This window comes from Arachis duranensis, chromosome 4, assembly GCF_000817695.3.
Source record: "Arachis duranensis cultivar V14167 chromosome 4, aradu.V14167.gnm2.J7QH, whole genome shotgun sequence".
Lineage (NCBI taxonomy): Eukaryota > Viridiplantae > Streptophyta > Magnoliopsida > Fabales > Fabaceae > Arachis > Arachis duranensis.
This window is the reverse complement of record NC_029775.3, coordinates 57,795,099-57,817,439: the sequence shown is the minus strand read 5'-3', so window position 1 is coordinate 57,817,439 and position 22,341 is coordinate 57,795,099. Positions and strand designations below refer to the sequence as shown.

The 22,341-nt window shown below is 30.0% G+C and overlaps 1 protein-coding gene and 1 long non-coding RNA gene across 2 annotated transcripts; one reads left to right on the top strand and one right to left on the bottom strand.

Moving 5' to 3' along the window:
- Positions 1 to 750: 750 nt before the first annotated feature.
- LOC107484496 (1-aminocyclopropane-1-carboxylate oxidase homolog 1) lies at positions 751 to 19,908 on the top strand. The gene is made up of 3 exons (XM_016105056.3): positions 751 to 1,382; positions 3,185 to 3,506; positions 19,454 to 19,908. The coding sequence occupies exons 1-3, from the start codon at positions 847 to 849 to the stop codon at positions 19,718 to 19,720; spliced, it is 1,125 nt and encodes a 374-aa protein (XP_015960542.1). The 5' UTR covers positions 751 to 846; the 3' UTR covers positions 19,721 to 19,908.
- LOC107484499 (uncharacterized) lies at positions 7,449 to 10,626 on the bottom strand. Its single transcript, XR_008008259.1, has 3 exons — positions 9,646 to 10,626; positions 9,488 to 9,560; positions 7,449 to 9,393 (listed from the first exon to the last, which is right to left on the bottom strand). It is a non-coding gene; the product is annotated as an uncharacterized LOC107484499 (long non-coding RNA).
- Positions 19,909 to 22,341: the final 2,433 nt, after the last annotated feature.

Below are 22,341 nucleotides of genomic sequence, written 5' to 3'. Positions count from 1 at the left end.
TAAACTCAAATTTACCTTGGTTTTAGTTATTACCTCAGAATAATTTTCTTCTTAGATTCTTCATAATATCTAGCACAACGCGTAAACAATACAACACACGAACATAAAATTAATTAGGTAACAAGTACTTTGCTCTTCTGACTAATGATTTCATTTCAAGTCCAAATAAAGAATGAAAAATAAATTCTTACCGGAAGATTTTTATCCCATTGACAGAACCCGAAGTCGTGCGAAGTTAATGGATTCCTAATAACAAGATCTGGATCCAGCTGGTTCAATTTTTTTTTTAAAAAACAAAACACGTCATAGGTTTAGATAGTTTATCGTTTTATTCCTAGATTTGAAATAATATTTATCTTCCGAGAAATTTATCTTATATTTATCGTAATGTGTCTATTTTAATTCATCCCTCAAAGCTATTGACTAGCTAAGAAGTGAGGACCTTACACTCGCACCCAATTTGGATTATTATAAAAGGATTATTATAAAAGTTTGACTTCGGGGAAACATCCATTTACATAAGTAGCCAGAAAATATCACGTTTTTATTATGTCTCAGAAAGTCGTTCCTTTAGTTTCACATTCATATTCAAGTCTCCTTCATCGATGCCGGGGAAAAAATATCCATATTTTCCGCGTGTGAAAATTACCCCATTGGTTCCGTGATTTGATTTTGGTCTTCCCTCTTTTTTTAATCAAATAATCCGCTATCTTGCTCTATTATAAGTTTGTCTTCATTGACATTTTGATTTACTCTTCTTTTTATTTTGCTTTCTTCTTCTTCGAGAGAGTCAAGTAGTCACCAAAAGAAAAAAAAAAAGGCCTGTTTTGCTTGTTTCAGCTTGACATGGATTTGCAAATAACAAAGGAAACAGAGTCATCAGACACTAAAGATTCTACTTATGACAGAGAAGCTGAGATAAAAGAATTTGATGAATCAAAATCAGGAGTTAAAGGTCTGGTGGATTCCGGAGTGAAGAAAGTTCCACGAATGTTCCATTGCGGTGAACGACTATCGGTAGCCGGCGTCGAAAACTCGGCAAGCGACTCAAGATTAAGCGTTCCCATTATAGACCTCAGAGGACCGCACAAAGAAACAGTTACTGCAATTCAAAGCGCATGCCGCGAGTGGGGGTTCTTCCAGGTAATCAACCATGGGATTCCTGTCAGTGTTTTGGATGAGATGATTGATGGAATCCGTAGGTTTCATGAACAAGACACTGATGTAAGGAAGCAATTTTACGGCAGAGATACTACGAAGAAAGTTATGTATTACTCCAATACAAGCCTCTACAGGGACAAATTTGCCAATTGGAGAGATACTGTTGGGTTCTCCATGGCTCCTGATATACCTAAAGCGGAAGAATTGCCTGCTGTATGCAGGTAATGACTATAAATCTATAATTGGGTGATACCGTCGTTTTCAGTTTTTGCTTGGATAGTTTATCTAGTTTTGATATGGTGACGGTTAACTATTCAAAATAAAAATTTGAAGTTACCAACGCACTTAGATTTTAGCTGAGAATGAATCTGAGATTATTTGTTAAGATGTTAGTCTTTGTTTGAGTGTTATTAATTTTTTTTTTTTTGGTGACAAGGGTACAAATTTTTTTAAATATTTTATACATAATAAATAAATAAATATTTTTATATTATATTTAAACATAATTAAAAAAATTATATAAAATATTTAAATATAAAATTATTTTTATTTTTTAAAAAATATTTTAAAAAAAGATAATTTAATTTTTTTTTAAAGTTCACTCAAACAAGTCTTTAATATAGTAGAACTGAGAATTTATCAAATTAAGCTGAAATAAAATGAAATGATTTAATGTATAAATTCATCAAATCCTTTACTTTTGATAGAATTTGATTTGTTAAAAACTTAAAATGTTATTTTTACCCCCTTAGTATTATTAATATAAAAGAGAAGATTTAAAAAAGAGAATGAGTGGAGGACTGGAGGTGGTCTAGCAAAAGTCTAAGGCTAATTTTTTTTATATTGTTTAAATATATGTGTAATACATTATTATTGGAAGATTGGGTGTTTTTTTTTGATATGGTGTTTTATTCAAATCGGACGGTCCGATTTGTTTGAAGAGAAAAATAAATTACAAATCGGAGGGTCCGATTTGTTTGGAGAAAAAAATTAACTACAAATCGGAGGGTCCGTTTTGCATTTTTTATTTTTTTATTTTTTAAAATAAAAATCGGACTGTCCGATTTCAACATTAAATTTTTTTTTTTCGAATTCACAAATCGGACCGTCCGATTTGTGATTGTTTGTTTGAAAAAAAAATAAAACAAACAAATCGGTGCATCGGATTTGTTAATCTCATACCAATGTAAAACACACTTCTGTTCCCACCTTCTTGTTATACACTTCTCTCTCCCACATAAAAAATAACAAGCGAAAGTCTAACGTACTGTAATTTGTGGTAATAAAAAACTATGTAATAAAAAGGATAACAATAAAAATTAAGTTATTATATCTAGTTGTAAATCAAATTAATTTAAATCTTATATAATTAATTCTAAAGATACTTTATTCCGAATACGCTCTATAGGTTTTACTACATTTATTAAAAAAAAACTTCAAAATTTTTTATTTAAGATATTTATTACCGAAACTCATATATTTAGAAACTTTAATTAATGTTTATTAGAAGTACGATTTTACATATATTAATCACCGGGCATAATGTATAGGTTACTGGTATATACAAAGAATTCTTGTGTAACATATTATACTAAGCAAGCAACAAGAACTACCTTTATAGGCTTGTTATTCCCTCTCGCAAAAAATAATTCATTTTTGGAATATATCTGAATATAAAAAGGACAGCTATTTGTAGACAGCAGGCATAAAAATTATTGTGAAATGATTGCACGGAAAGATTTCAATAATTAAAAGAATAAAATACAAGATCAGAACGAACCATTCTCACAATATTAAAAAAAAAAGGATAAACTCTGGTTTTTTATTTAATATTTAAAGATAAAATTGATAAAAATTAAAATTAAGAATATTTATAAATTTTATAAAAAATATTAGAGGCAAAAGGTAGATTTAATCTTAAAAGAATCGTACACAATGCTATTCATGACTGTGATATTTAATAATAATTACTTTTTTATACTAAACAAATTATTAAAAAATTGTGAAATTTGAGGTTTTGCAGAAACATTTTGTTGGAATATTCAAAGAGAATAAAAGCATTGGGGTCTACAACTTTTGAGTTATTGTCGGAGGCTCTTGGCCTTAATCAAACTTACCTCAAAGAATTGGGTTGCTCTAAGGGAATTTTTATTCAAGGTCATTACTATCCAGCATGCCCCGAACCTGAACTTACTTTGGGCACTACTAAGCACACGGATGCTTGCTTCCTCACTATACTCCTTCAAGACCAACTTGGAGGCCTTCAAGTTCTTCATGAGAATCAATGGTTGAATGTTCCTCCTGTGCATGGAGCTCTTATTATAAACGTAGGAGATTTCCTGCAAGTGAGTATTTTCGCATTATCATCATCATCTATTGTCATTATTATTATTACTAATTATTATTGTTACTGTGATTGTTATTTTAGCTGTGATTTCAAGTGACTGTTGTTTTGTTATTTTAATAACTAAATAAACCAATTACAAAATATGTAAGAGTAGAAACAAGTTAGGCTAGATTCAGGCTTCATTCTTGTCTAGACTTATTTTTTGTTAGGTTAGGTCAGTCCAGATCAAACACAGTTCGGTCTATAGACCACTGACATGACAATAGACTACTAATAGGATACTTGGCCTTCTTTAACCCCTACAACTATGGTCGATCGTCACATGACTTTTTTCATGTGTTTGCATGACCATGTGACTGCCTAAACTGTACTATTTTAGTTCAAAAAGGTATATTGCATAATCAATAAGATTTATTATTTTTGTCAGTGTTTAGGCAACACAAAATTCTAAATCTTAGTTATATATTAAAATTTTAACTTTTAAACTTTAAATTCTAGTTGTATAAAAATAATATGTTAAACTAAAATATTAATTAATATTAATAAAAGGTGTTTCACTAGTCATTTCTCTAATTTAAATATGAAAAATGCTAGAGAGACAATAAAATATATTGTTTTTAACAAATAGTTTGTCAACAATATTTAAAATTACAAGTTAAAAGTATGTTATTAGATTGTTAAACTAAAAAAATTATAATAATAGCTAATAGTTAAAAATAATAAATTATACTAGTCCTTGAGCTTTTCTCTTTAAATATCACATAAATTGTAATGTAAACATACACAAAAACTTACTTGTAAATCATGCATATCGATCATTTATGTAAAGTTTGAATTGAGTCAAAAGAATTTATTACACGTCGATGATGGAGTTGTCAAAAATACAAAATTGCTTCTGTATTCTTTAAATAATTCTACTCTAATTTTTTAAATGTTTTAGAAAACATCTAATAAAAAACAAAATAAAAATTTCTTATTATATTAATATGAATTTACTTAACTTATGCCTTAAGAGCATATGTTAAGAATATAATGATAAAAAATTTTAAAGTTTTTAATGTATTCAATACATTAAAAATGTAAAAAAAGTTTAATTTTTTTAATAACTTTTAGTCAAATATTTCTTTTTATAGTGTTTTTAAAATGTATCCTTAAGACATAAATTAGCAAATTTTATATAGTAATGTTTACAAATAGTTAAAGTACGATACCCAAGTTTTAGAACCTTAAAAGAGATATGTCAATCCCACACCTTTTGAGATTGTGGTCATCTATGAAACTAAAAACTAATCTCGCATAATGAAAAGAAAATTGAGAAGCTACAAATTTGTGAATTGGAAGATTGATAACTTGATTGGGAAAACAGGAAAAACAGTTCTAGCCTGAAAAAAAGACCTTAATCTCGAAGTTATTGCAACTGAAAATTATCATATGGCTAAAGATAAAAGAGCATCTAATAACTCTTTATGGAGATTGATGAGTGTTCACTTAAGCTATTCGAATAAAAAAAAGGCTTAAACAATTCGAAGTGATTTCATCAATTATTCAACAACTATCCAAAAATGTCATTGTTTTCGGAGACTTTAATACCATTGTGAAATAACAAGAGAAGATGGGAAGAGGACTTAAATCATGGGCTATGATGTTTGATTTTACTAATTTTATTGATAAAAATAGATTAATGAACTTTGGCATGGTAGGGATACTATTCACATGGTCAAATAAAAGAAAGGGTTCAAAGCATATGGCCAGGAGATTGGACAGAATGTTCGCTTTAGGAGACTAGTTGAATATCTATCCTACAACTTCAGTGATTAGATTTTTAGAAAATAGGTCTGATCATGTGCCACTCCTTTTGGATACTAGTCCTCAAATGGAGATGTCCAAGAAAAGATTCAAATTCTAAAAGTATTGGTGTAGAATGGAAGAAATAAAGAATATTATCACTGCTCTCCAGGGTTCAAGGTTTGAGGGTTCAACAATGTTTATTTTTGCATAAAAAATGAAAATGTGTCGTCGTCTTAGTTCTTTGGCAATAGTCATCTAAATTCAATTCTAAAAAGAAGATTGAGAACCTCCTTAATAGAATTGAGGCAGCAAAATTTATTATTTTTAGCAAATAATTTGTCAGCAATATTAAACCTTACGAGTTAAAAATTTGTTATTAGATTGTTAGACTAAAAGAATTGTAATAATAGCTAAAATTACTAGTTAAAAATAATAAATTATGCTAGTCTTTGAGATTTTCTCCTTAAATATCACACAAATTATAATATAAGCATATACATAGACTTGTTTATAAGTTATGCATATCATTGATAATTGTGTGAAGTTCGAATTGAGTCAAAAGAATTTATTATATGTCAACGATGGAGTTGTCAAAAATACAAAATTACTTCTCTCTTCTTTAAATAACTTTACTCTAGTTTTGTAAATGTTTTAGAAAACATCTAATAAGAAAACAAAATATAAATTGCTTATTATATTAATATGAATTTACTTAACTTATGCCTTAAGAGCATATGTTAAAAATATAATAATAAAAAGCTTTAAAGTTTTTAATGTATTCTATATATTAAAAATGTAAATAAAGTTAATTTTTTAATAACTTTTAGTCAAATATTTCTTTTTATAGTATTTTTAAAATGTATCCTTAAGATATAAATTAGCAAATTCTATATAATAATAGTTTACAAATAGTTAAAATACAATACCTAAGTTTGAAAACTTTAAAGAGATATGTCAATCCTACTCTCTTGAGATTGTGTTCATCTATGAAATTAAAAACTAATTTTGCATAGTGAAAAGAAAATTGAGAAGCTGCAAATTTGTGAATTGGAAGATTAATAACCTGATTAGGACATGGGAGAAATGCTTCTAGCCTGAAAGAAGACCTTAATCTTGAAGTTATTGCAGCTAAAAATTATTATATCGCTACAAAGGTAAACGACGCATCTAATAACTCTTTATGGGGATTGATGGTGTTCATTTAAGCTGTTCGGATAATGAAAGGTTTAAACAATTTGAAAAGATTTCAAGAATTATTCAACAACTACCCAAAATATCATTATTTTCAGAGACTTTAATGCCATTGTGAATCAACAAGAGAAGATGGGAGGACAACTTAAATCATGGGCTGTAATGTCTGATTTTACTAATTTTATTGATGAAAATGGATTAATGGACTTCAGCATTGTAAGGAGACCATTCATATGGTCATATAAAAGAATGGGCGGGTTCGAAGCATATTGACGAGAGATTGGGTAGAATGCTCGCTTTAGGGGGATAGTTGAATATCTATCCTACTACTTCATTGATTAAATTTTTGAAAAATGAGTCTGAGCATATGTCAATCCTCTTGGATACTAGTTCTCAAATGGAGAAGTCCAAGAAAAAATTCAAGTTCCAAAAGCATTTATGTAGAATGGAGGAAATAAGGAATATTATCACTGCTTCCTGGGGTTCAAGATTTGAGGGTTCAACAATGTTTATTCTTGCATAGAAAATGAAGATGGGTCATCATCAATTAGTTCTTTGGCAATAGTCATCCAAATTCAATTCTAAAAACGAGATTGAGAACCTCCTTAATAGGATTGAGGCTCTCAGAGAATCAGGCATTAATGGAAGAGACAAACTAAATGAGTCGGAAAAGGAACTTAAAGTAGCTTATTCCAGAGAAGAGAGCTATTGGAAAGACAAAAACACTAAATTCTTCCATCAATCCTACCAATTACAGACTTGGAAAAATAAAATTTGAAAATTGAAAAAGAATGATAGAAGTTATACCACCACTCATGGCAAGATTGCTATGGTTGTTGAGGACACTACAAAAAAACATCGAGTATTGTCAGATTTACCAGCAGAATAATGAAAATAATCCGCAGGTAAATTGATTACCATCGAATTTTGCATCAGATTGTATTCGACGGTATAAACCTCTCTATTAAATATTTATCGGCGAATTTTTTTCGGTGGTAACTTGTGGTGAAATTACTAGCAGAACACGAGGTTTAGGTAACAGCCATCTGATGCCGGTGACTGTCAAAATTTTTTCGACGGTAAATGTGGTTCCAAGTGTTGAAACTTTGTGCTTGATTACCATTGGATTTATCCCTCGGAAAATCCAATGGTAGCTCTAATTTTTTTTATTTTTTTTAAGAAAACCTTGAAACATCGTTATTGTTGGAAAATTTTTTATGGTAAATTTGACTAAAACAACAATTTTTTTGTAATTTTGTTTTTCAATCTATAATGGACCACGAAAATTAATAATTGATAGTCAATTCCTAGTAATTAAAGTATAAATTAGTAATTTATCTAAAAAAAAGTGATTTATACATTATCTAAAAGATCAAACATACAGTATAAAAATATGAATGAAATAAAGAAATACATAAGATAGAACTAAGGCTAGCGCTAACATGCATTGTAATTATATGATCTGACTAAAATAAGGTTTAAGTATAGAACAAACTAGTTAAACTATATTTAGGATAACCTTATTTAGATTCATCATCTTCTTCCTCTGGCTCATTATCCTCCTTTTCTAAGGTAATTTTCTGATCATCGAACTCATATTTTTCTTCTTCGTCTCCATCGACCCCCTCTTCTTAAAGATGATCGTCCTCTAGTGGTAGTGTGTCGTCATCTACCTAGCCAATGATATCATCATCCATAATAGCCGACCTAAGGGTGATCGGATCACCGATGTCAACCACCATTTTCGAAGGAGTTAGGTCATAAACTTGGTAAGGTTGTTGACCCTCTGCCTATTATACTTGATGTGACCTCTTGGCTTAGTCTTAACCACAACATCCCAATTAGACTTGCATGACCCCGAATAAGGCAAATAATATACCTGTCGTGCATTTTAAGGTAGAATAAAAGGTCTTAATGCTTATATTTTCTGGTTACATTTACTTCAGTAATATTGTACTCCTTATGTGTTCGTGTTTTGCATCGCGAACTTCGATCATACCATTCACATTTAAACACACACACCTTGTATGTAGTGCGACAAAAAAACTCTAATTAAATTATCTGGTGCAACACACCACACCAATCAGCATGACCAATGCCTGCATCCCCACAAACTTAGACTCCGATATTATCTATTTTCTCTCCCATCGATTGTAAAGAATGCAACTGATATCCATTAACACTATATATTAGGTAGCGTGTGCCCTTATTCATTGGGTCCCAAATGACCATTCATCTTCACCATAAATCTGTGTCAGCAGAACACACAATCCTAATAAGTCATCATGTGACAAAATAAAACACAGGTTTCTATTACAATTTTCCAAGAAAATATGTATGTGCATCATTGAATTTTCTGACATTTTGCAAAAATGTAACAATTTTGTGACACTGTAACTCATGCATCAGTTATGGAAATTGATGTTCATAATCCATATCTCAATTTATTCTCTAGCTATGCTTTTAGAGTCATGCACTCTACAGAGCTAAAGTCAACCCATAAACACTTCACTCCCAAAATAATATAATGTGAAACGTCTAGAATTAACACCTAGTATTTCTCCAACAACCAAATTAATCCATAGAATTAAGAGCTATATAGTTATATATACTACAAATAAGCCAATCACAACTGTTTCTCAATCAGATAAGAATTACTAAGATTAAATTTAATCACAAAATAGTAGTGTGAGTCACATATTGAGACAATTACAATTCGGTATTAATAGTGTCTAATGAACAATTCAATTACTAGGTGGAGTAATAATTATTAAGATGGTACCTTTTGCTACCTAACTTTTCATAATATACCATCAGAAATCAATGCTGCCAGACCCCAAATCTCATCTGGTTCAAGCCACCGTTAGCGTTTATGAGGATATAGCCATTGATATTTGCATCTAGCCCTGATGAAAAAGAAAGAAAAAGGAAGAGTGAGAAGAGAGAAATCACAGAATAACCCACTACATAATACGAGATAAGAGGGTACTTGAGTCATACTCTTATGATTTCTTGGCAGTTCTATGCATTGAGTGAAATTGTCACTGTTGGGTTTAGACCAGATGCCCGACTCCTGAATGAAAATGCAAACTTTATAAATGAAAAAGAATAGACATCTCTAAACACAACATATACTACAAAGGGGATTTAAGACTTACTTCGGCCATGGCAATCTCGCTACCAATTACTCCTGTCTCTACCATCTTTAGAGTTCATTCAGCATCACCTTCTCCATCCCAATAACCATAATCAATGGAGCTTCGGTCCATTATTAATCTAGAAACAGAGCCAGATAGTTCCTGATAAAAGGGTAAAATAATTTGCTTAGTAATATAACTTATCCAAACACCACACCATCCTCAGATGGATAAAAATTGAAGTGATTTAAGGAGACTCAAATCAGATCATGAACTATCAACTATATAGTTCTTAATCCACCCTAGTGTGAGTTCTGCAACTCATTTATTAAAGATGGCAAACTAGTATGGTAGACACTGTATACAACATTGATGATAAAATAATCTGCAACAGTTTAGAAAGTGAAGCATTTCTAATAAAGTAGCTACTATCCAAAACTAAAAGTGTCCAATTTCTCTAATAGAAAGGATAATTCCACAAACAACCAAACAAAGTACAAGCACCACAAAAATTAATCAAATAGAACATGTTCACCAAACATAGCGTCTTCGCTCGCCAACAAAAAAGTTGATTAAACAACTTTGCAATGCTCCAAAATTTGGCCTTCGACTCATTAAGAAATTATATATACTTTGCATCTTAAAACTTAAGATTCCTACAGAAAACTGAATCCCCCCAAAAAATAATATTAATAAATCATTCATCATGCTGGCCACTCCTAGAAAGGAAATAATCATGCCAAAAAAGGCAAGTAAATCCCTAAAAGTCAGGGGCAAAAAATAGTTACTATTCACAATCCCAAACCTAACATGCAAAAAACCAAATTGCAAAGCTCTGTCTCAAATAAAAAGGGCGCTATCTCCACTAATCAAACCAAGAGGAATGCTCCAATTAATCAAAAAGGAAAACAACAAGCAACTCTAGCTAAGCCTAACTTTCATGAAACAAAAACAGCAGCAGAATAGGTTCTTAATAAAAGCAGGGATAAATAGGGAAACCATCTGGAATGTTGGAGAAGCTTTAGCTATATGCTGAATGATCAGTATAAGGTGTACAAAGAGGGAGGTTATGTGCCTTATTTTTTATAAATTAGATTATGCTTGCTACCTAGGTGGAGTAACAAATTGAATGAGAGATTAAAATAATAAAAGACTAGAGAAAATTCTGAAACAGAGTAATTCCAAACAAAATAGAGCATTAATGAGACCGAAACTTTCAAGGTTTATCATTCAGTTTCCTTTGTATCAAACTATTCCTCTGATTTCCATAATTTGGTAAAAAAAATAAAAATCAAATTCAAAGAAAACTAATGCTCAAATATCGTTAAAAAAAATATCAGATTCACACCAGATATTTTTTTCCTTAAAAGAAGCAGTTCAGGAATCAACACAGATACTAAGAACTAAAATGGAAGAAAACCCAAATTATTAAAAAAAAGTGCAGAAAAGAAATTCAAACTATATACCTAATCACTTCTATGTACTGAACAGGACTGATTTCTTAAGAAACAGAGATTCGAATTCAGCAGGTGAAATTTTGCAGCTGTAAAAATTGGATTTTGGCTTTGATTTCTTGGACCCTTTTATGAAAATATTTCATGGAAGATAAAAAGGAAAATACTTGAGAAGTTGGTAATGGATGGCAATTTATGGTTTGTGTGAGCGAGGGAGACAAAACTAACCTTCGAGCAGCACCACGAGCAGAACCGCGACAGAGAAGCGAGCAGAACCGCAAGAGTGAGAGGTGAGCAGCACAACGACTAGAACGGTGAACTGGCAGGAATGGCGAGCTGGCTAACACAACGACGAACCTGGTTGCGATCATGAGCGCGAAGGGTGGCGACAGTGAGATAGATGGCGGCGTAATGGTAGTTAAGGTTTTCTGGGTGCGATGAAGGGCAGTGATGAAGATGACGATGGAGATGGATGAATGACGAAGGATGGGTTCGAGAGGATGAGGCTGAACGCTAAAGATGGATGAACGACGCCAAGGCTGGGTTCGAGAAGATTAGGCTGAACGCTGAAGATGGATGAACGACGCCAAGGCGAGAAGATGAAGCTAACTGCGCCTTAGCTTTTAGGGTTTGAAAGTGAATCTTTAGGGTTTCATTATTTTTAGTTAGTGTATTGTTATTATCATTTTTAGTTAAAAGTGAATTTGATAACAATGTTAAGTTAGTGTGTGTTGTTGTTATCATTTTTAGGGTAAAAATTGACAACTTAGAATAAAAAAGGTTAAGTGTGGGAAAAATAGGCGGGAAATTAAGTTTTAAGGGAGGGAACTCTATCGGCACGTTTTTTTACGGTGCCAAAATAAATACAGTATAGCCACGCTTTTTAAGCGTGTCGGTTTTTTTCTATAGCCACGTTTTTTAAGCGTGGCAAAAAAAGGGGTGGCCAAATTTTTAATAAGTGGCCACCTTCGTAAAAGCGTGCCGATTTCTTTCTATCGCCACGCTTTTCAAGCGTGGCAGTAAAAAAACGTGGCCAATTTGCAAATAATGAGCAACCACGTAAAAGCGTGCCGATTTTTCTCTATGGCCACGCTTTTTAAGCGTGGCAGAAAAAAGCATGGCAAAATCACAAATCAGTGGCCACCCTCGTAAAAGTGTGCCGACAGGCCTTTTTTCTTGTAGCGTTGGGTACACAACCTAATAAACCAATAAAAACACAACTTAGGTAATGTGTACCCAAGATAAGGAGCAACTGAAAAAAAAGTAGATCGACTACACTTAGGATATGGTACAACTACATAGTTGTACACATCCAAGATGTTGAGTACCCAGATAAGGCCAGAAAGTAATTTTGCCCAGTGTACTCCAGATATGGTTAGTTTGGTAGTTTATCCCAATGGAATTATAAGAAACAGTGAGAAAAGAATCATATTTGAGTGTAATTCACATGTGATATTACACACTTTCCATCTTGATTTTCTAGATGTGCTAAAAAATGTCATCTTGAGCAACATAGGGACAATAGGTTCTAAGGACGTTGTGAGAGTTGCATATAGATTCCTATCAGCTCTACCAAATAGAGAGTTTCTTAACATGATAATTTGGGTCAAAGCTGATCAACATGTGAGCATAATGTTTGATATACATGTTTGGATAACCGTCATAACATGTGATAGAGTGGTATGTTGTGCGATTCATAACCTAGGTGGTAGTTATGGGTCGTCCACTTAGATCCCACAAGCAGTCCCAGTAATGGAAATACCGATCACTTTGCCAAACCTCATGATCATGTCGAAGAAGACAAGAGTGAATTTGATTCAAATTACGTTGCTAAAACCAGGTCTCTAACAAGAGTGACTCTTCTAGGAGAGTTATTGTAGCCTCATATGTGGGGAAGTGTATTTATATTCCCATGGTGGTGGAATTGCTGCTATGCGACAAGAGCCATATATGGCTTGAGTCTATAAGGTCCTGTCAGTGAAGTGTGTGTGGGGACCCAAGATGTGGATGGATGACCTACCTTATGAATCAACTAGTCACTCCTACCATTATACTGATCTCCCAGGTCGTCCATAACATCCCCAGGTGCACGTATAAGGTCATATAACTCGTTGAATGATACCCATTAGGGTGTGTTCAGGTCAAGATTAGTATGATCCCATTGTGACATGTCCCAATGCTGTTGTGCTGCTGTTGAGGAGGAATCGTATTGTTGTTCCCCTGAGGTGGACTCTGGCATGAACTCCATCGCAATGTCCGCCAAATGCCTAGCAAAGAAGCCAGACGATGGCATATCCTGCTATGTTGTCATTGGAGGATCCTTAAGGATATCCTCCTAGTATACATACTCAACCTTCTTTCATATGACAATTGACCATCTGTAGGTGCATGCCTCCCTCGCTGATTCCAAACCTTCCGAATTGGTCTCTAAATATCATATCTGACCTGCCTCCTTGCCTGTTGCTTGCAATCTGAAATATCCCGTGGAAGGTTTAAGACATTTCTCTGTCTCAAAACAGTCAGGAGGATGTCTACAAGCAGGACCGCAACTCTCGGATCAGCCAAGGTGCCCTCCCAAGATAGAAACCTAACTCGACATGCTCCATGCCACCATTTTAAGTACTCCTGTGTCGGTTGAGGATTATGGAGATCGTCAATGATCACCATATGCTACTACTGGCCATGGGCTCTCTGATGATGAGGATTTATGTCGGCTTAGAATTTTTCAATAAAAATTAAGTATTTCGTTGTAATTCCAAATTGGCAATAGATCCTCACATCAAAGTTTAAAATAAAGAATTGTCACAATCCAAATCAAATAAATGGGAGTTTTAAGTCTCGGATCATTTTTCCTAAGAATTGCAATGAAGTGTGTAATTATTGGCTATGAGGGAATGTAGGTTGATAGCAATAGACAAGAAATGTAAATAGTAAGAAATTAAAGAAACAAATAATGACTAAATATTAAAAGCAATTAAACTCAAGGTAATTAATCAAGAGAAAGAAAAATTCAAATGCTAGAAACCTCTTGGTAAGGATTAAGAGTTAAGGTTACCTATCGTAGCCATTGACCACAAACATATGATGATTATGAAGAGTTAATCTTACTTTGTCAACCCTAACATTGAGGATAAGTCAAATAGGCATAATTGATCTCAATTCAAAAATTCGAGCCTACTCACTAATTAGCTTAGTGAAAGACTAGCGTTAGTGGAAACCAAATCAACTAACTACCCTAATATATCAATCAAGAATGGATATCAATGGCTCAAGGTCACCTAGGTCTTCAATTCCAAGCCAAGAGTATGGAAAACTACACTAAAACTAGGCCAAGCATTTTATCAAACACTTGGTGTGCATAAAAATAAAATCATATAAAATTGCAATAATAATAAAATCTAAAGCTACCAAATGCAAGAATATAATAATAACAACTCAATTAAATAACAATAAACAAAGAAACATCAAATTGCATTAATAGAAATCCAAATTCAACAATAGTGCATGAACATAAAAGTGACGAAATAAAGAAAATAACAAGTAAAACTAAGAGAGAAAAGATGTAATGACAAGAAATTGCAAAGAAAACTAAATTAAAGCAAGTATCAAAACATAAATCTTAGAAAAATTTAACTAATCTATCTTAAATTCTAGAGAGAAGAGAGAGCTTCTCTCTCTAGAAATTACCTAAAACATGTTTTAAACTAAACCTAATTACTCTTCCTTTGTTCCTTCTTGAATTAGACATGAAATAGCTTTAGAAACGAGTTGGATTGGACTCTGGAAGCCCAAAAATCGCAGCCACCGTTTTGCATTTAATGAAGTCACGTGCCAGGACTTGTGCGTACGCATAGGTGTGTACGTACGCACACTCGTTGATTCTCTTCTCGTGCGTACGCACGCATCACTGTGCATACACACACTTGTTGAAAAGCTCCAAACTCTATTTTTTCATGAATTCTCCACTTTTGCATGTTTTGTCCTCACTTCTTCAATCCATAATTGTCTTACAAGTCTGAAATCACTCAACAAATACATCAAAGCATCGAATGGGATTAAAATGAATAAAATTTAGTAATTATAAAGTCTAAAATGCAAATTTTTACTTTCAAGCACAATTTAAAAAAAATCATGAAACTATGCTATTTCAATGAATAAATATAAAAAAGTCAATAAAATCCACTTAATTAAAGCAAATAAATACCATGAAATGTGGATTCATCACTCTTCACAAGTCATAACACTTGCAGTGCACCTAAGGCCACCATGTATTGATATTGCCGCCCTAAGCCATCTTAAACAGAAACTTGTCCACATTGACCGGGTCTTCTGACTAGTACTGTTGACTCGCAAGCTATCTCTTGACCTGTCCACATGATGATACTCTACAGGCTATCTCTTTATATGACCATTGGCACTACAGCTCTCCATGTACGAATCTCCCTAGCACTTCTAATCTAGTCAAGATCCATGTGATGTTGCTGGGAATTACTGTAAGATGTCCATCGGAACTGAAAAAACATACAACCATCTAATCAGCCATGGAAGAGCCATATATGTAAGACATTAGAAAGCTAAGCGAATCGTACCTCATCAAGTCTGAAAGCATCCAACCTGTGTCACAATCGTAGTTAAATATTAGATAGGGCCCTCTATTTTATGAATATAATCATATAATCATATGACAACATTAGTTAGAACTTAGAAGAGAACATTAAAAAATGTTAGGATAACAACATTAATTAAGTATTCAGCAAAAAGAAAAACTTCATCTAAATTTAAAAAATTAATTAATCATCTTCTAATGATCTCCTCTAACTAATTAAATAAGTATTTTATGAATATAATCATATAAGAACATTAATTAGTAATATCCTAATATAATTAAATATTCAATAAAAAAAATTCATCAAATCTAAAAAAATAATTAATTATCTTTTAATGTTCTCTTTTAACTAATAGTCTTCTAGCTAATAAAATAATTTAATTAAAAAAAACTATTTTATGGATACTGTTCTTGCTGAGTTTGGCCGGTGTATAGCTCGTCCATCGATGAATGTCTTCAAGCTTTTCGTCGGGATGAGTTATACGTCGGCAAGGAGAGAACAAGGGGGTGGGTACCTGCAAAAGACACTCCGACGCTCAAGTCAGTAAGTATTTAAGAGGTATATAATAATTCTATGAATATAGAATGTTAAACATGAAATAGAACTTATCATGTGTTATGTTGTGTTTATAATAATTCTATGAATATAGAATGTATTCTGTATTATGTGATATAGAACTTATCATGTTACTCCCTGAGATTAGATATAGAAGATTTCTTTTATAGGCATAAAATTGATGAATAAAATTGATGTTATGACCGTTTGGTCATTAAGATAGAAATGATGGTCATTAAGTCGGTAATGAAGGTGTCAGTTACAAGCAAAAGAATAAATGATAGTTAACGCCGAGTTATAACTCATAATGTATAATAAAGACTGAGTTATAAGGTGACGGATTACAGCCCCCAAGCTTTGTCCGCCGATCATATGATCCAGGCTAAGCTTAGAAAATAAAATGAGTTATAACTCGGTTAAAAGATGAGTGAATAATGATATAGTGAGCCCCCAAGCTTAGTCGGGTTATTATGTCGGCACTTATTCAAAAAATAATTGAGTGATAAGAGTCGTTCAATCAAGATAGTTGTGTGGGGGATATTTTTCCGCTTAAGAACAATTTTAGCATTTGATTGTATATGAACTGAAAAGTTCAGAGATAGATATCCATTGACGGAATCGATTGTATGATTCGAGAATATAATGGTTAATTGTCTTGGGAATTTTTCCAACCCACAACAACTTATTGATGAATTTCTCGCTCAAAGCAATTAGTTATTTGAATATTTATAATTTATAGCGAAGGTCTGACATGAATAAGATACATTGAGAAACTGAATATGTACAAAATCGTAACGTATATTGAATAATATATATTGTAAAAGTAAAAGAGTTCAAAGTAGAAAAATATACCTTGAAAGTTGATAGTTATAGAGAAGAATATGACATATATAAATGTCATACATGTCAAATGTGAATATCTGAATTTTGTTTTATAGGATATGCTTTAATTTGATAATAAAGCAATAAGATAACAGTCATATAATAATATAATAAATTTTGTTTAGCTATGAGGTATATTTCTTGTGCAAAAGTAACAAATTTGCATGTTTGTAACTATTTTTTGTTTAATAACTTTCTGCATTAAACAAATAGTAAAATAAAATTTAATAGCATAAAATAAATAGTGTAATAGTTATATACAATTGATATATAATTAATTTTTTGATAGAATCCAATTTTAAGATTTAAACTCATCATTATTGTCATTTAATTGTATAAATGAAATTATTAAGCAATAGAATATAATACATAATGAAATAAAAATGCAATTGACATGGTTGTTATATGTCATTATTATATAAGACATATATTGAGGTTTGAATATAACTAATAAATCAATAAATATTAGTTACTCAAAATATAAATGTAAAAGTATGTTGAATAAAATATATAATTTTACTTGTGTAAATAAAAAACTTTGAAAAAAATAAGCAAATTTGATAAGTGAATTTGTGTTCGGATTAATTGAAAACCGAGTTTTTTTTCGGATTGATTGAAAGCCGAGTTTATTCTCGGATTGGTTCATTAATCGATTATGAGATGTGGAATATTATGATACGTAAAAATGAAGCAATTTGAATGTATAAAGTATGTACTTTATAAAAAGTTACGATAGATTAAAATTTGATAAGAGGTATTAAAAATCTTAAACAAGATTGTTGAGATTGGTTCAAAAATTTGAATGTAAATCAAGTTTTATGAATCTAAGGGGAGTGGGAATGATTTTACTCGTCCCCACAGACGGCGCCAATTGTTCTTGCTGAGTTTGGCCGATGTATAGCTCGTCCATCGATGAATGTCTTCAAGCTTCTCGTCGGGATGAGTCATACGTCGGCAAGGAGAGAACAAGGGGGTGGGTACCTGCAAAAGACACTCCGACGCTCAAGTCAGTAAGTGTTTAAGAGGTATATAATAATTCTATGAATATAGAATATTAAACATGAAATAGAACTTATCATGTGTTATGTTGTGTTTATAATAATTCTATGAATATAGAATGTATTCTGTATTATGTGATATAGAACTTATCATGTTACTCCCTGAGATTAGATATAAAAGATTTCTTTTATAGGCATAGAATTGATGAATAAAATTGATGTTATGACCGTTTGGTCATTAAGATAGAAATGATGGTCATTAAGTCGGTAATGAAGGTGTCAGTTACAAGCAAAAGAATAAATGATAGTTAACGCCGAGTTATAACTCATAATGTATAATAAAGACTGAGTTATAAGGTGACGGATTACAGATACAATCATATAACAACATTAATTAGTAATATCCTAATATAATTAAGTATTTGGTAAAAAACAAACTTCATCTAAATTTAAAAAATTAATTAATGATCTTCTAATGTTTTTTACTAACTAATTAAATCCAACGGCCATAATACATTCACTAATTAATTAAATTAAAATAATCTAAAATATTAATATTCTAACACGTCTTCTAACTACTTAGATCGAATTATTCTAATAGATCAATTAATTATTTAAATCAAGTTAATGTAAAATGTCATTATTTTAACACATTTTTTAACTAATTAAGTCAAAATATCTTACCATATCAATCAAAACTAAATAAATCAAAATATCAAAATACGTCATTGTTAAGTAATTAATTACTTGACATAAGATAAGAGAGAGACAAACCAACCTTAAAATATAATGTCCTGACTACGCATCACATTGTATTTTGTTGGTTGATGTTCCCAGAGTGCACATATGTATTGTCGACCTATAATAGTACTTCAAAGAACTTTAAAAAAAATTTATCCCAAACTTCCAGAATTTGTAAAACAGTTCTAAATGAACATTGATTTCGGCTACACTTTATATATAGGTGCAACCGTATGTATCTCAGATATTAAGATTCGAAAACTAATACGACCATATTTTAAGTGCACATATTTCATTTTCGCATTTATTACTTGTCCGATCCCGCATATACCGGGAATTTGTAATATCTTTCTTGTTACTTATTTTGGTGATTGAATATTGAAGATGTGTTTTTTTAGTTTTCCGGGTCTCGGTACGTTGGAAGAAGCACATTGCTTAAAAAAATAAATTTTTTACGCGTTATACATTTTAAAAAGTAAAATATTTTAATTATTTAAATAAAAGAATCCTATATTTAAGCCATTTTTATCAAAAAATAAACCTCAGATATTCACTGTAAATATTTAATCAACTTCCCTTGCTACATTTGCAGTTGATAACAAATGATTGTTTCGTCAGCGTTTATCACCGGGTCTTGTCAAATCATAGAGGGCCAAGAGTTTCAATAGCTAGCTTCTTTTCAAATTGGCAGGAGTGGGACCAAGTTGAAGGCAAATCCAAGACTTATGGTCCAATTAAGGAATTGTTATCCCCAGAAAACCCTCCTGTCTATAAGGAAACTACCATCAAAGATTTAATGGCGCACCATTTTGCTAAGGGGCTTGATGGGAACTCTACTTTGCAGCATTTCAGGTTGTGAAACGAATATATATTTTAGCCCCAAAATAATAAACCACAGCCTAAAGGGAAACTACTATAAAAGATTGGGTGGCACATTATTATTACTATTGCTTTTTACATATGTTAGAGTTTTGGAAAAATTTTAAATGTATCCGAAATACACGGATATTTTAATAATTTTAATCGTTAATTTTAATTAATATATTATATATATATATTTTTATAATTAAAATTATTAAAATATTAATATATTTGGTATATTTAAAATTTTTTATTTAATTTTTATAGTATTTTAAAAAATGTATATAATTTATAATGAATTATAATATACAGATTAGTATTATACAGAAATAATAAATATTTTTTTAGAAAGATTATTTGATTGACACGTGAAATGATAGGTTTTAGTTTAAAATAAGTATATTTATTATGTGCATGGCATGTGATAAGATTGAAATTATAATTTTAAATTATTTTTTAAATTAATTTAAATTACAATAATTTGATTAATAAAAAAGTAACATGTTATGTATTGTTTATTTTTTTAATCTAATATTAATTAAATTAACTCTAAAATAGTTATTAATCAGTTTTAATAATCTACTTTCTTCAATAAATCAGACATATATACTGAATATGATCATAAATAATATAGTAATAGTTAAATCTACCACCAAATATATTGGCTGTTATCACACTATAAAACAAATTAAATATAAAAGCTATTAGTACTTATAAATTTATAAAATCGCATTGTCTTTGATTCGTGCAAGAGTTTACTTATCAAATAAACTTAAAATATGAACAAAAATATGTATAAAATAGACCTATCATCACTTAAAAGAATAATAAAAAATAATCAACTTATCTTATCATCCATGAGAACTATTTCTATGTAAGTGATTTTGTTCTTATCAAATTTGAATGAGACTTTCCTTAACCTTATAATTTTTGCCTTTATTTTTTAAACTTTTTAATATACACACACTAATTATACATGGTAATAATTAATAATTATTTTCAATGGAGATACTTGTTACAATTAGCTAAAATTTATGCCATTATATTTTATTAATATTTATGATTAATTTAATAGAGATACTTACTCGATATATATGTTATTTACATTAATTATATGCCAATATTTTTAGGAAAGAACTAAAAGAGGAGATATATACATATATATAATATTATTGCTATATAGGAAGTATACATTAATTGCTATATTTTTTTATTATATTATACAACTTAAAATTATAGTATCACGTTATCATTAATTTTAGATATTTGCTATAATTATATCAAATTTAAGTATGACTCTAAATAAATAAAATAGATAACATTCAATATTTTTTTTACATTCAATATTTACTGTAAATATAAAAAATAAAATAATTAATGAAAAAATATGAGCAAAAAATAAAATATATTAATTAAACTTTAATTTATTATCTAATTAATCTTGAGTCCATATAATATATCTTTACGAAAATGTTATGAATCATAATCTTTTTTATTCTACAAAAAAAAAAAACACTATATGTAGCCTTTAGTAGTAAAAAATAATTATAAGAATTAATTATTGATATTGATATTAATCACAATTGATTACTGATACCCTAATTTTTTAAAATATATTTTACCTTTTTAAAATATAATGCATGTACCATGTAGATCTTTTATTATTATTATTATTATTATTATTATTATTATTCACTAATTAATATCAAATTAAATGGGTCACTATTAATGTGTGCATCAACTATCTCCTAATAAAATTATTGCACTTGAATGAGAATTAGAACTGTATCAATTGATATAATTAGAATGATTAAAAATATCGATGATTGATAAGTAGTTTAATAATGCATTGAATATTGATTTGATATAATTATAATGAAGATATTTTTTTAAATTAATATAATCATGCATTATTCATAAGCTAATTGTAATATAATTAGAATAAATTTATTTGAGGAAAAAATAATTCATTTGTAATTTCCAAAAATTATAATAATTTTTTTATTTATGTATACGTATATATTAATTTTGTTAAATAATTATATATATATAATTCCATTAATATACATAAATAAAAATATATAAATTATATTTTGTTAAACTCTATGTTACTGGTTATTAAAAATATTTAAATTTCATATATTAATTAATTTTTTGTTATAATTATTTCGTTTTATATATACGATTATTTTTTATTCTACAATCGTGCAATAATTTTTTATTTTTTATATTCATATATATTCTTCAATTTTGGCCCCATTTATACGCATATTAACAGTTATTTTTCTAATAGTGATATTTTAATTTTCTATTTTCTTTTTTTTTTCACGTATCTTTCCTTTTTTTAAATAGCGATGTCTTGATATTTTTTTTAAATACATTTTTTTTAATAATTATATTACTAATCTGAAATATAAAATGAGAAAAAAAGGTGATACATATATCCAAGAAAGAAAATAAACTTAAAAATCAGAAAAAAAAAAAAGAAATTTTATATTAAAAATGTAAAAATAATATATTCAAAAAGAATAGTCGTAATATATAAATTGAGTCAACAATTTAAATTTTTCTAAAACTAATTTAATCAAATACCAATATTAGAAATAAATTACTTAAATA

What these genes read in the sequence shown, in the direction of transcription:
- LOC107484496 (XM_016105056.3), top strand. Translation starts at nt 847, where the DNA reads ATGGATTTGCAAATAACAAAGGAAACAGAGTCATCAGACACTAAAGAT. An exon ending in GAATTGCCTGCTGTATGCAG is followed by an intron (nt 1,383 to 3,184) that starts GTAATGACTATA and finishes GAGGTTTTGCAG; the next exon opens with AAACATTTTGTTGGAATATT. An exon ending in ACGTAGGAGATTTCCTGCAA is followed by an intron (nt 3,507 to 19,453) that starts GTGAGTATTTTC and finishes CTACATTTGCAG; the next exon opens with TTGATAACAAATGATTGTTT.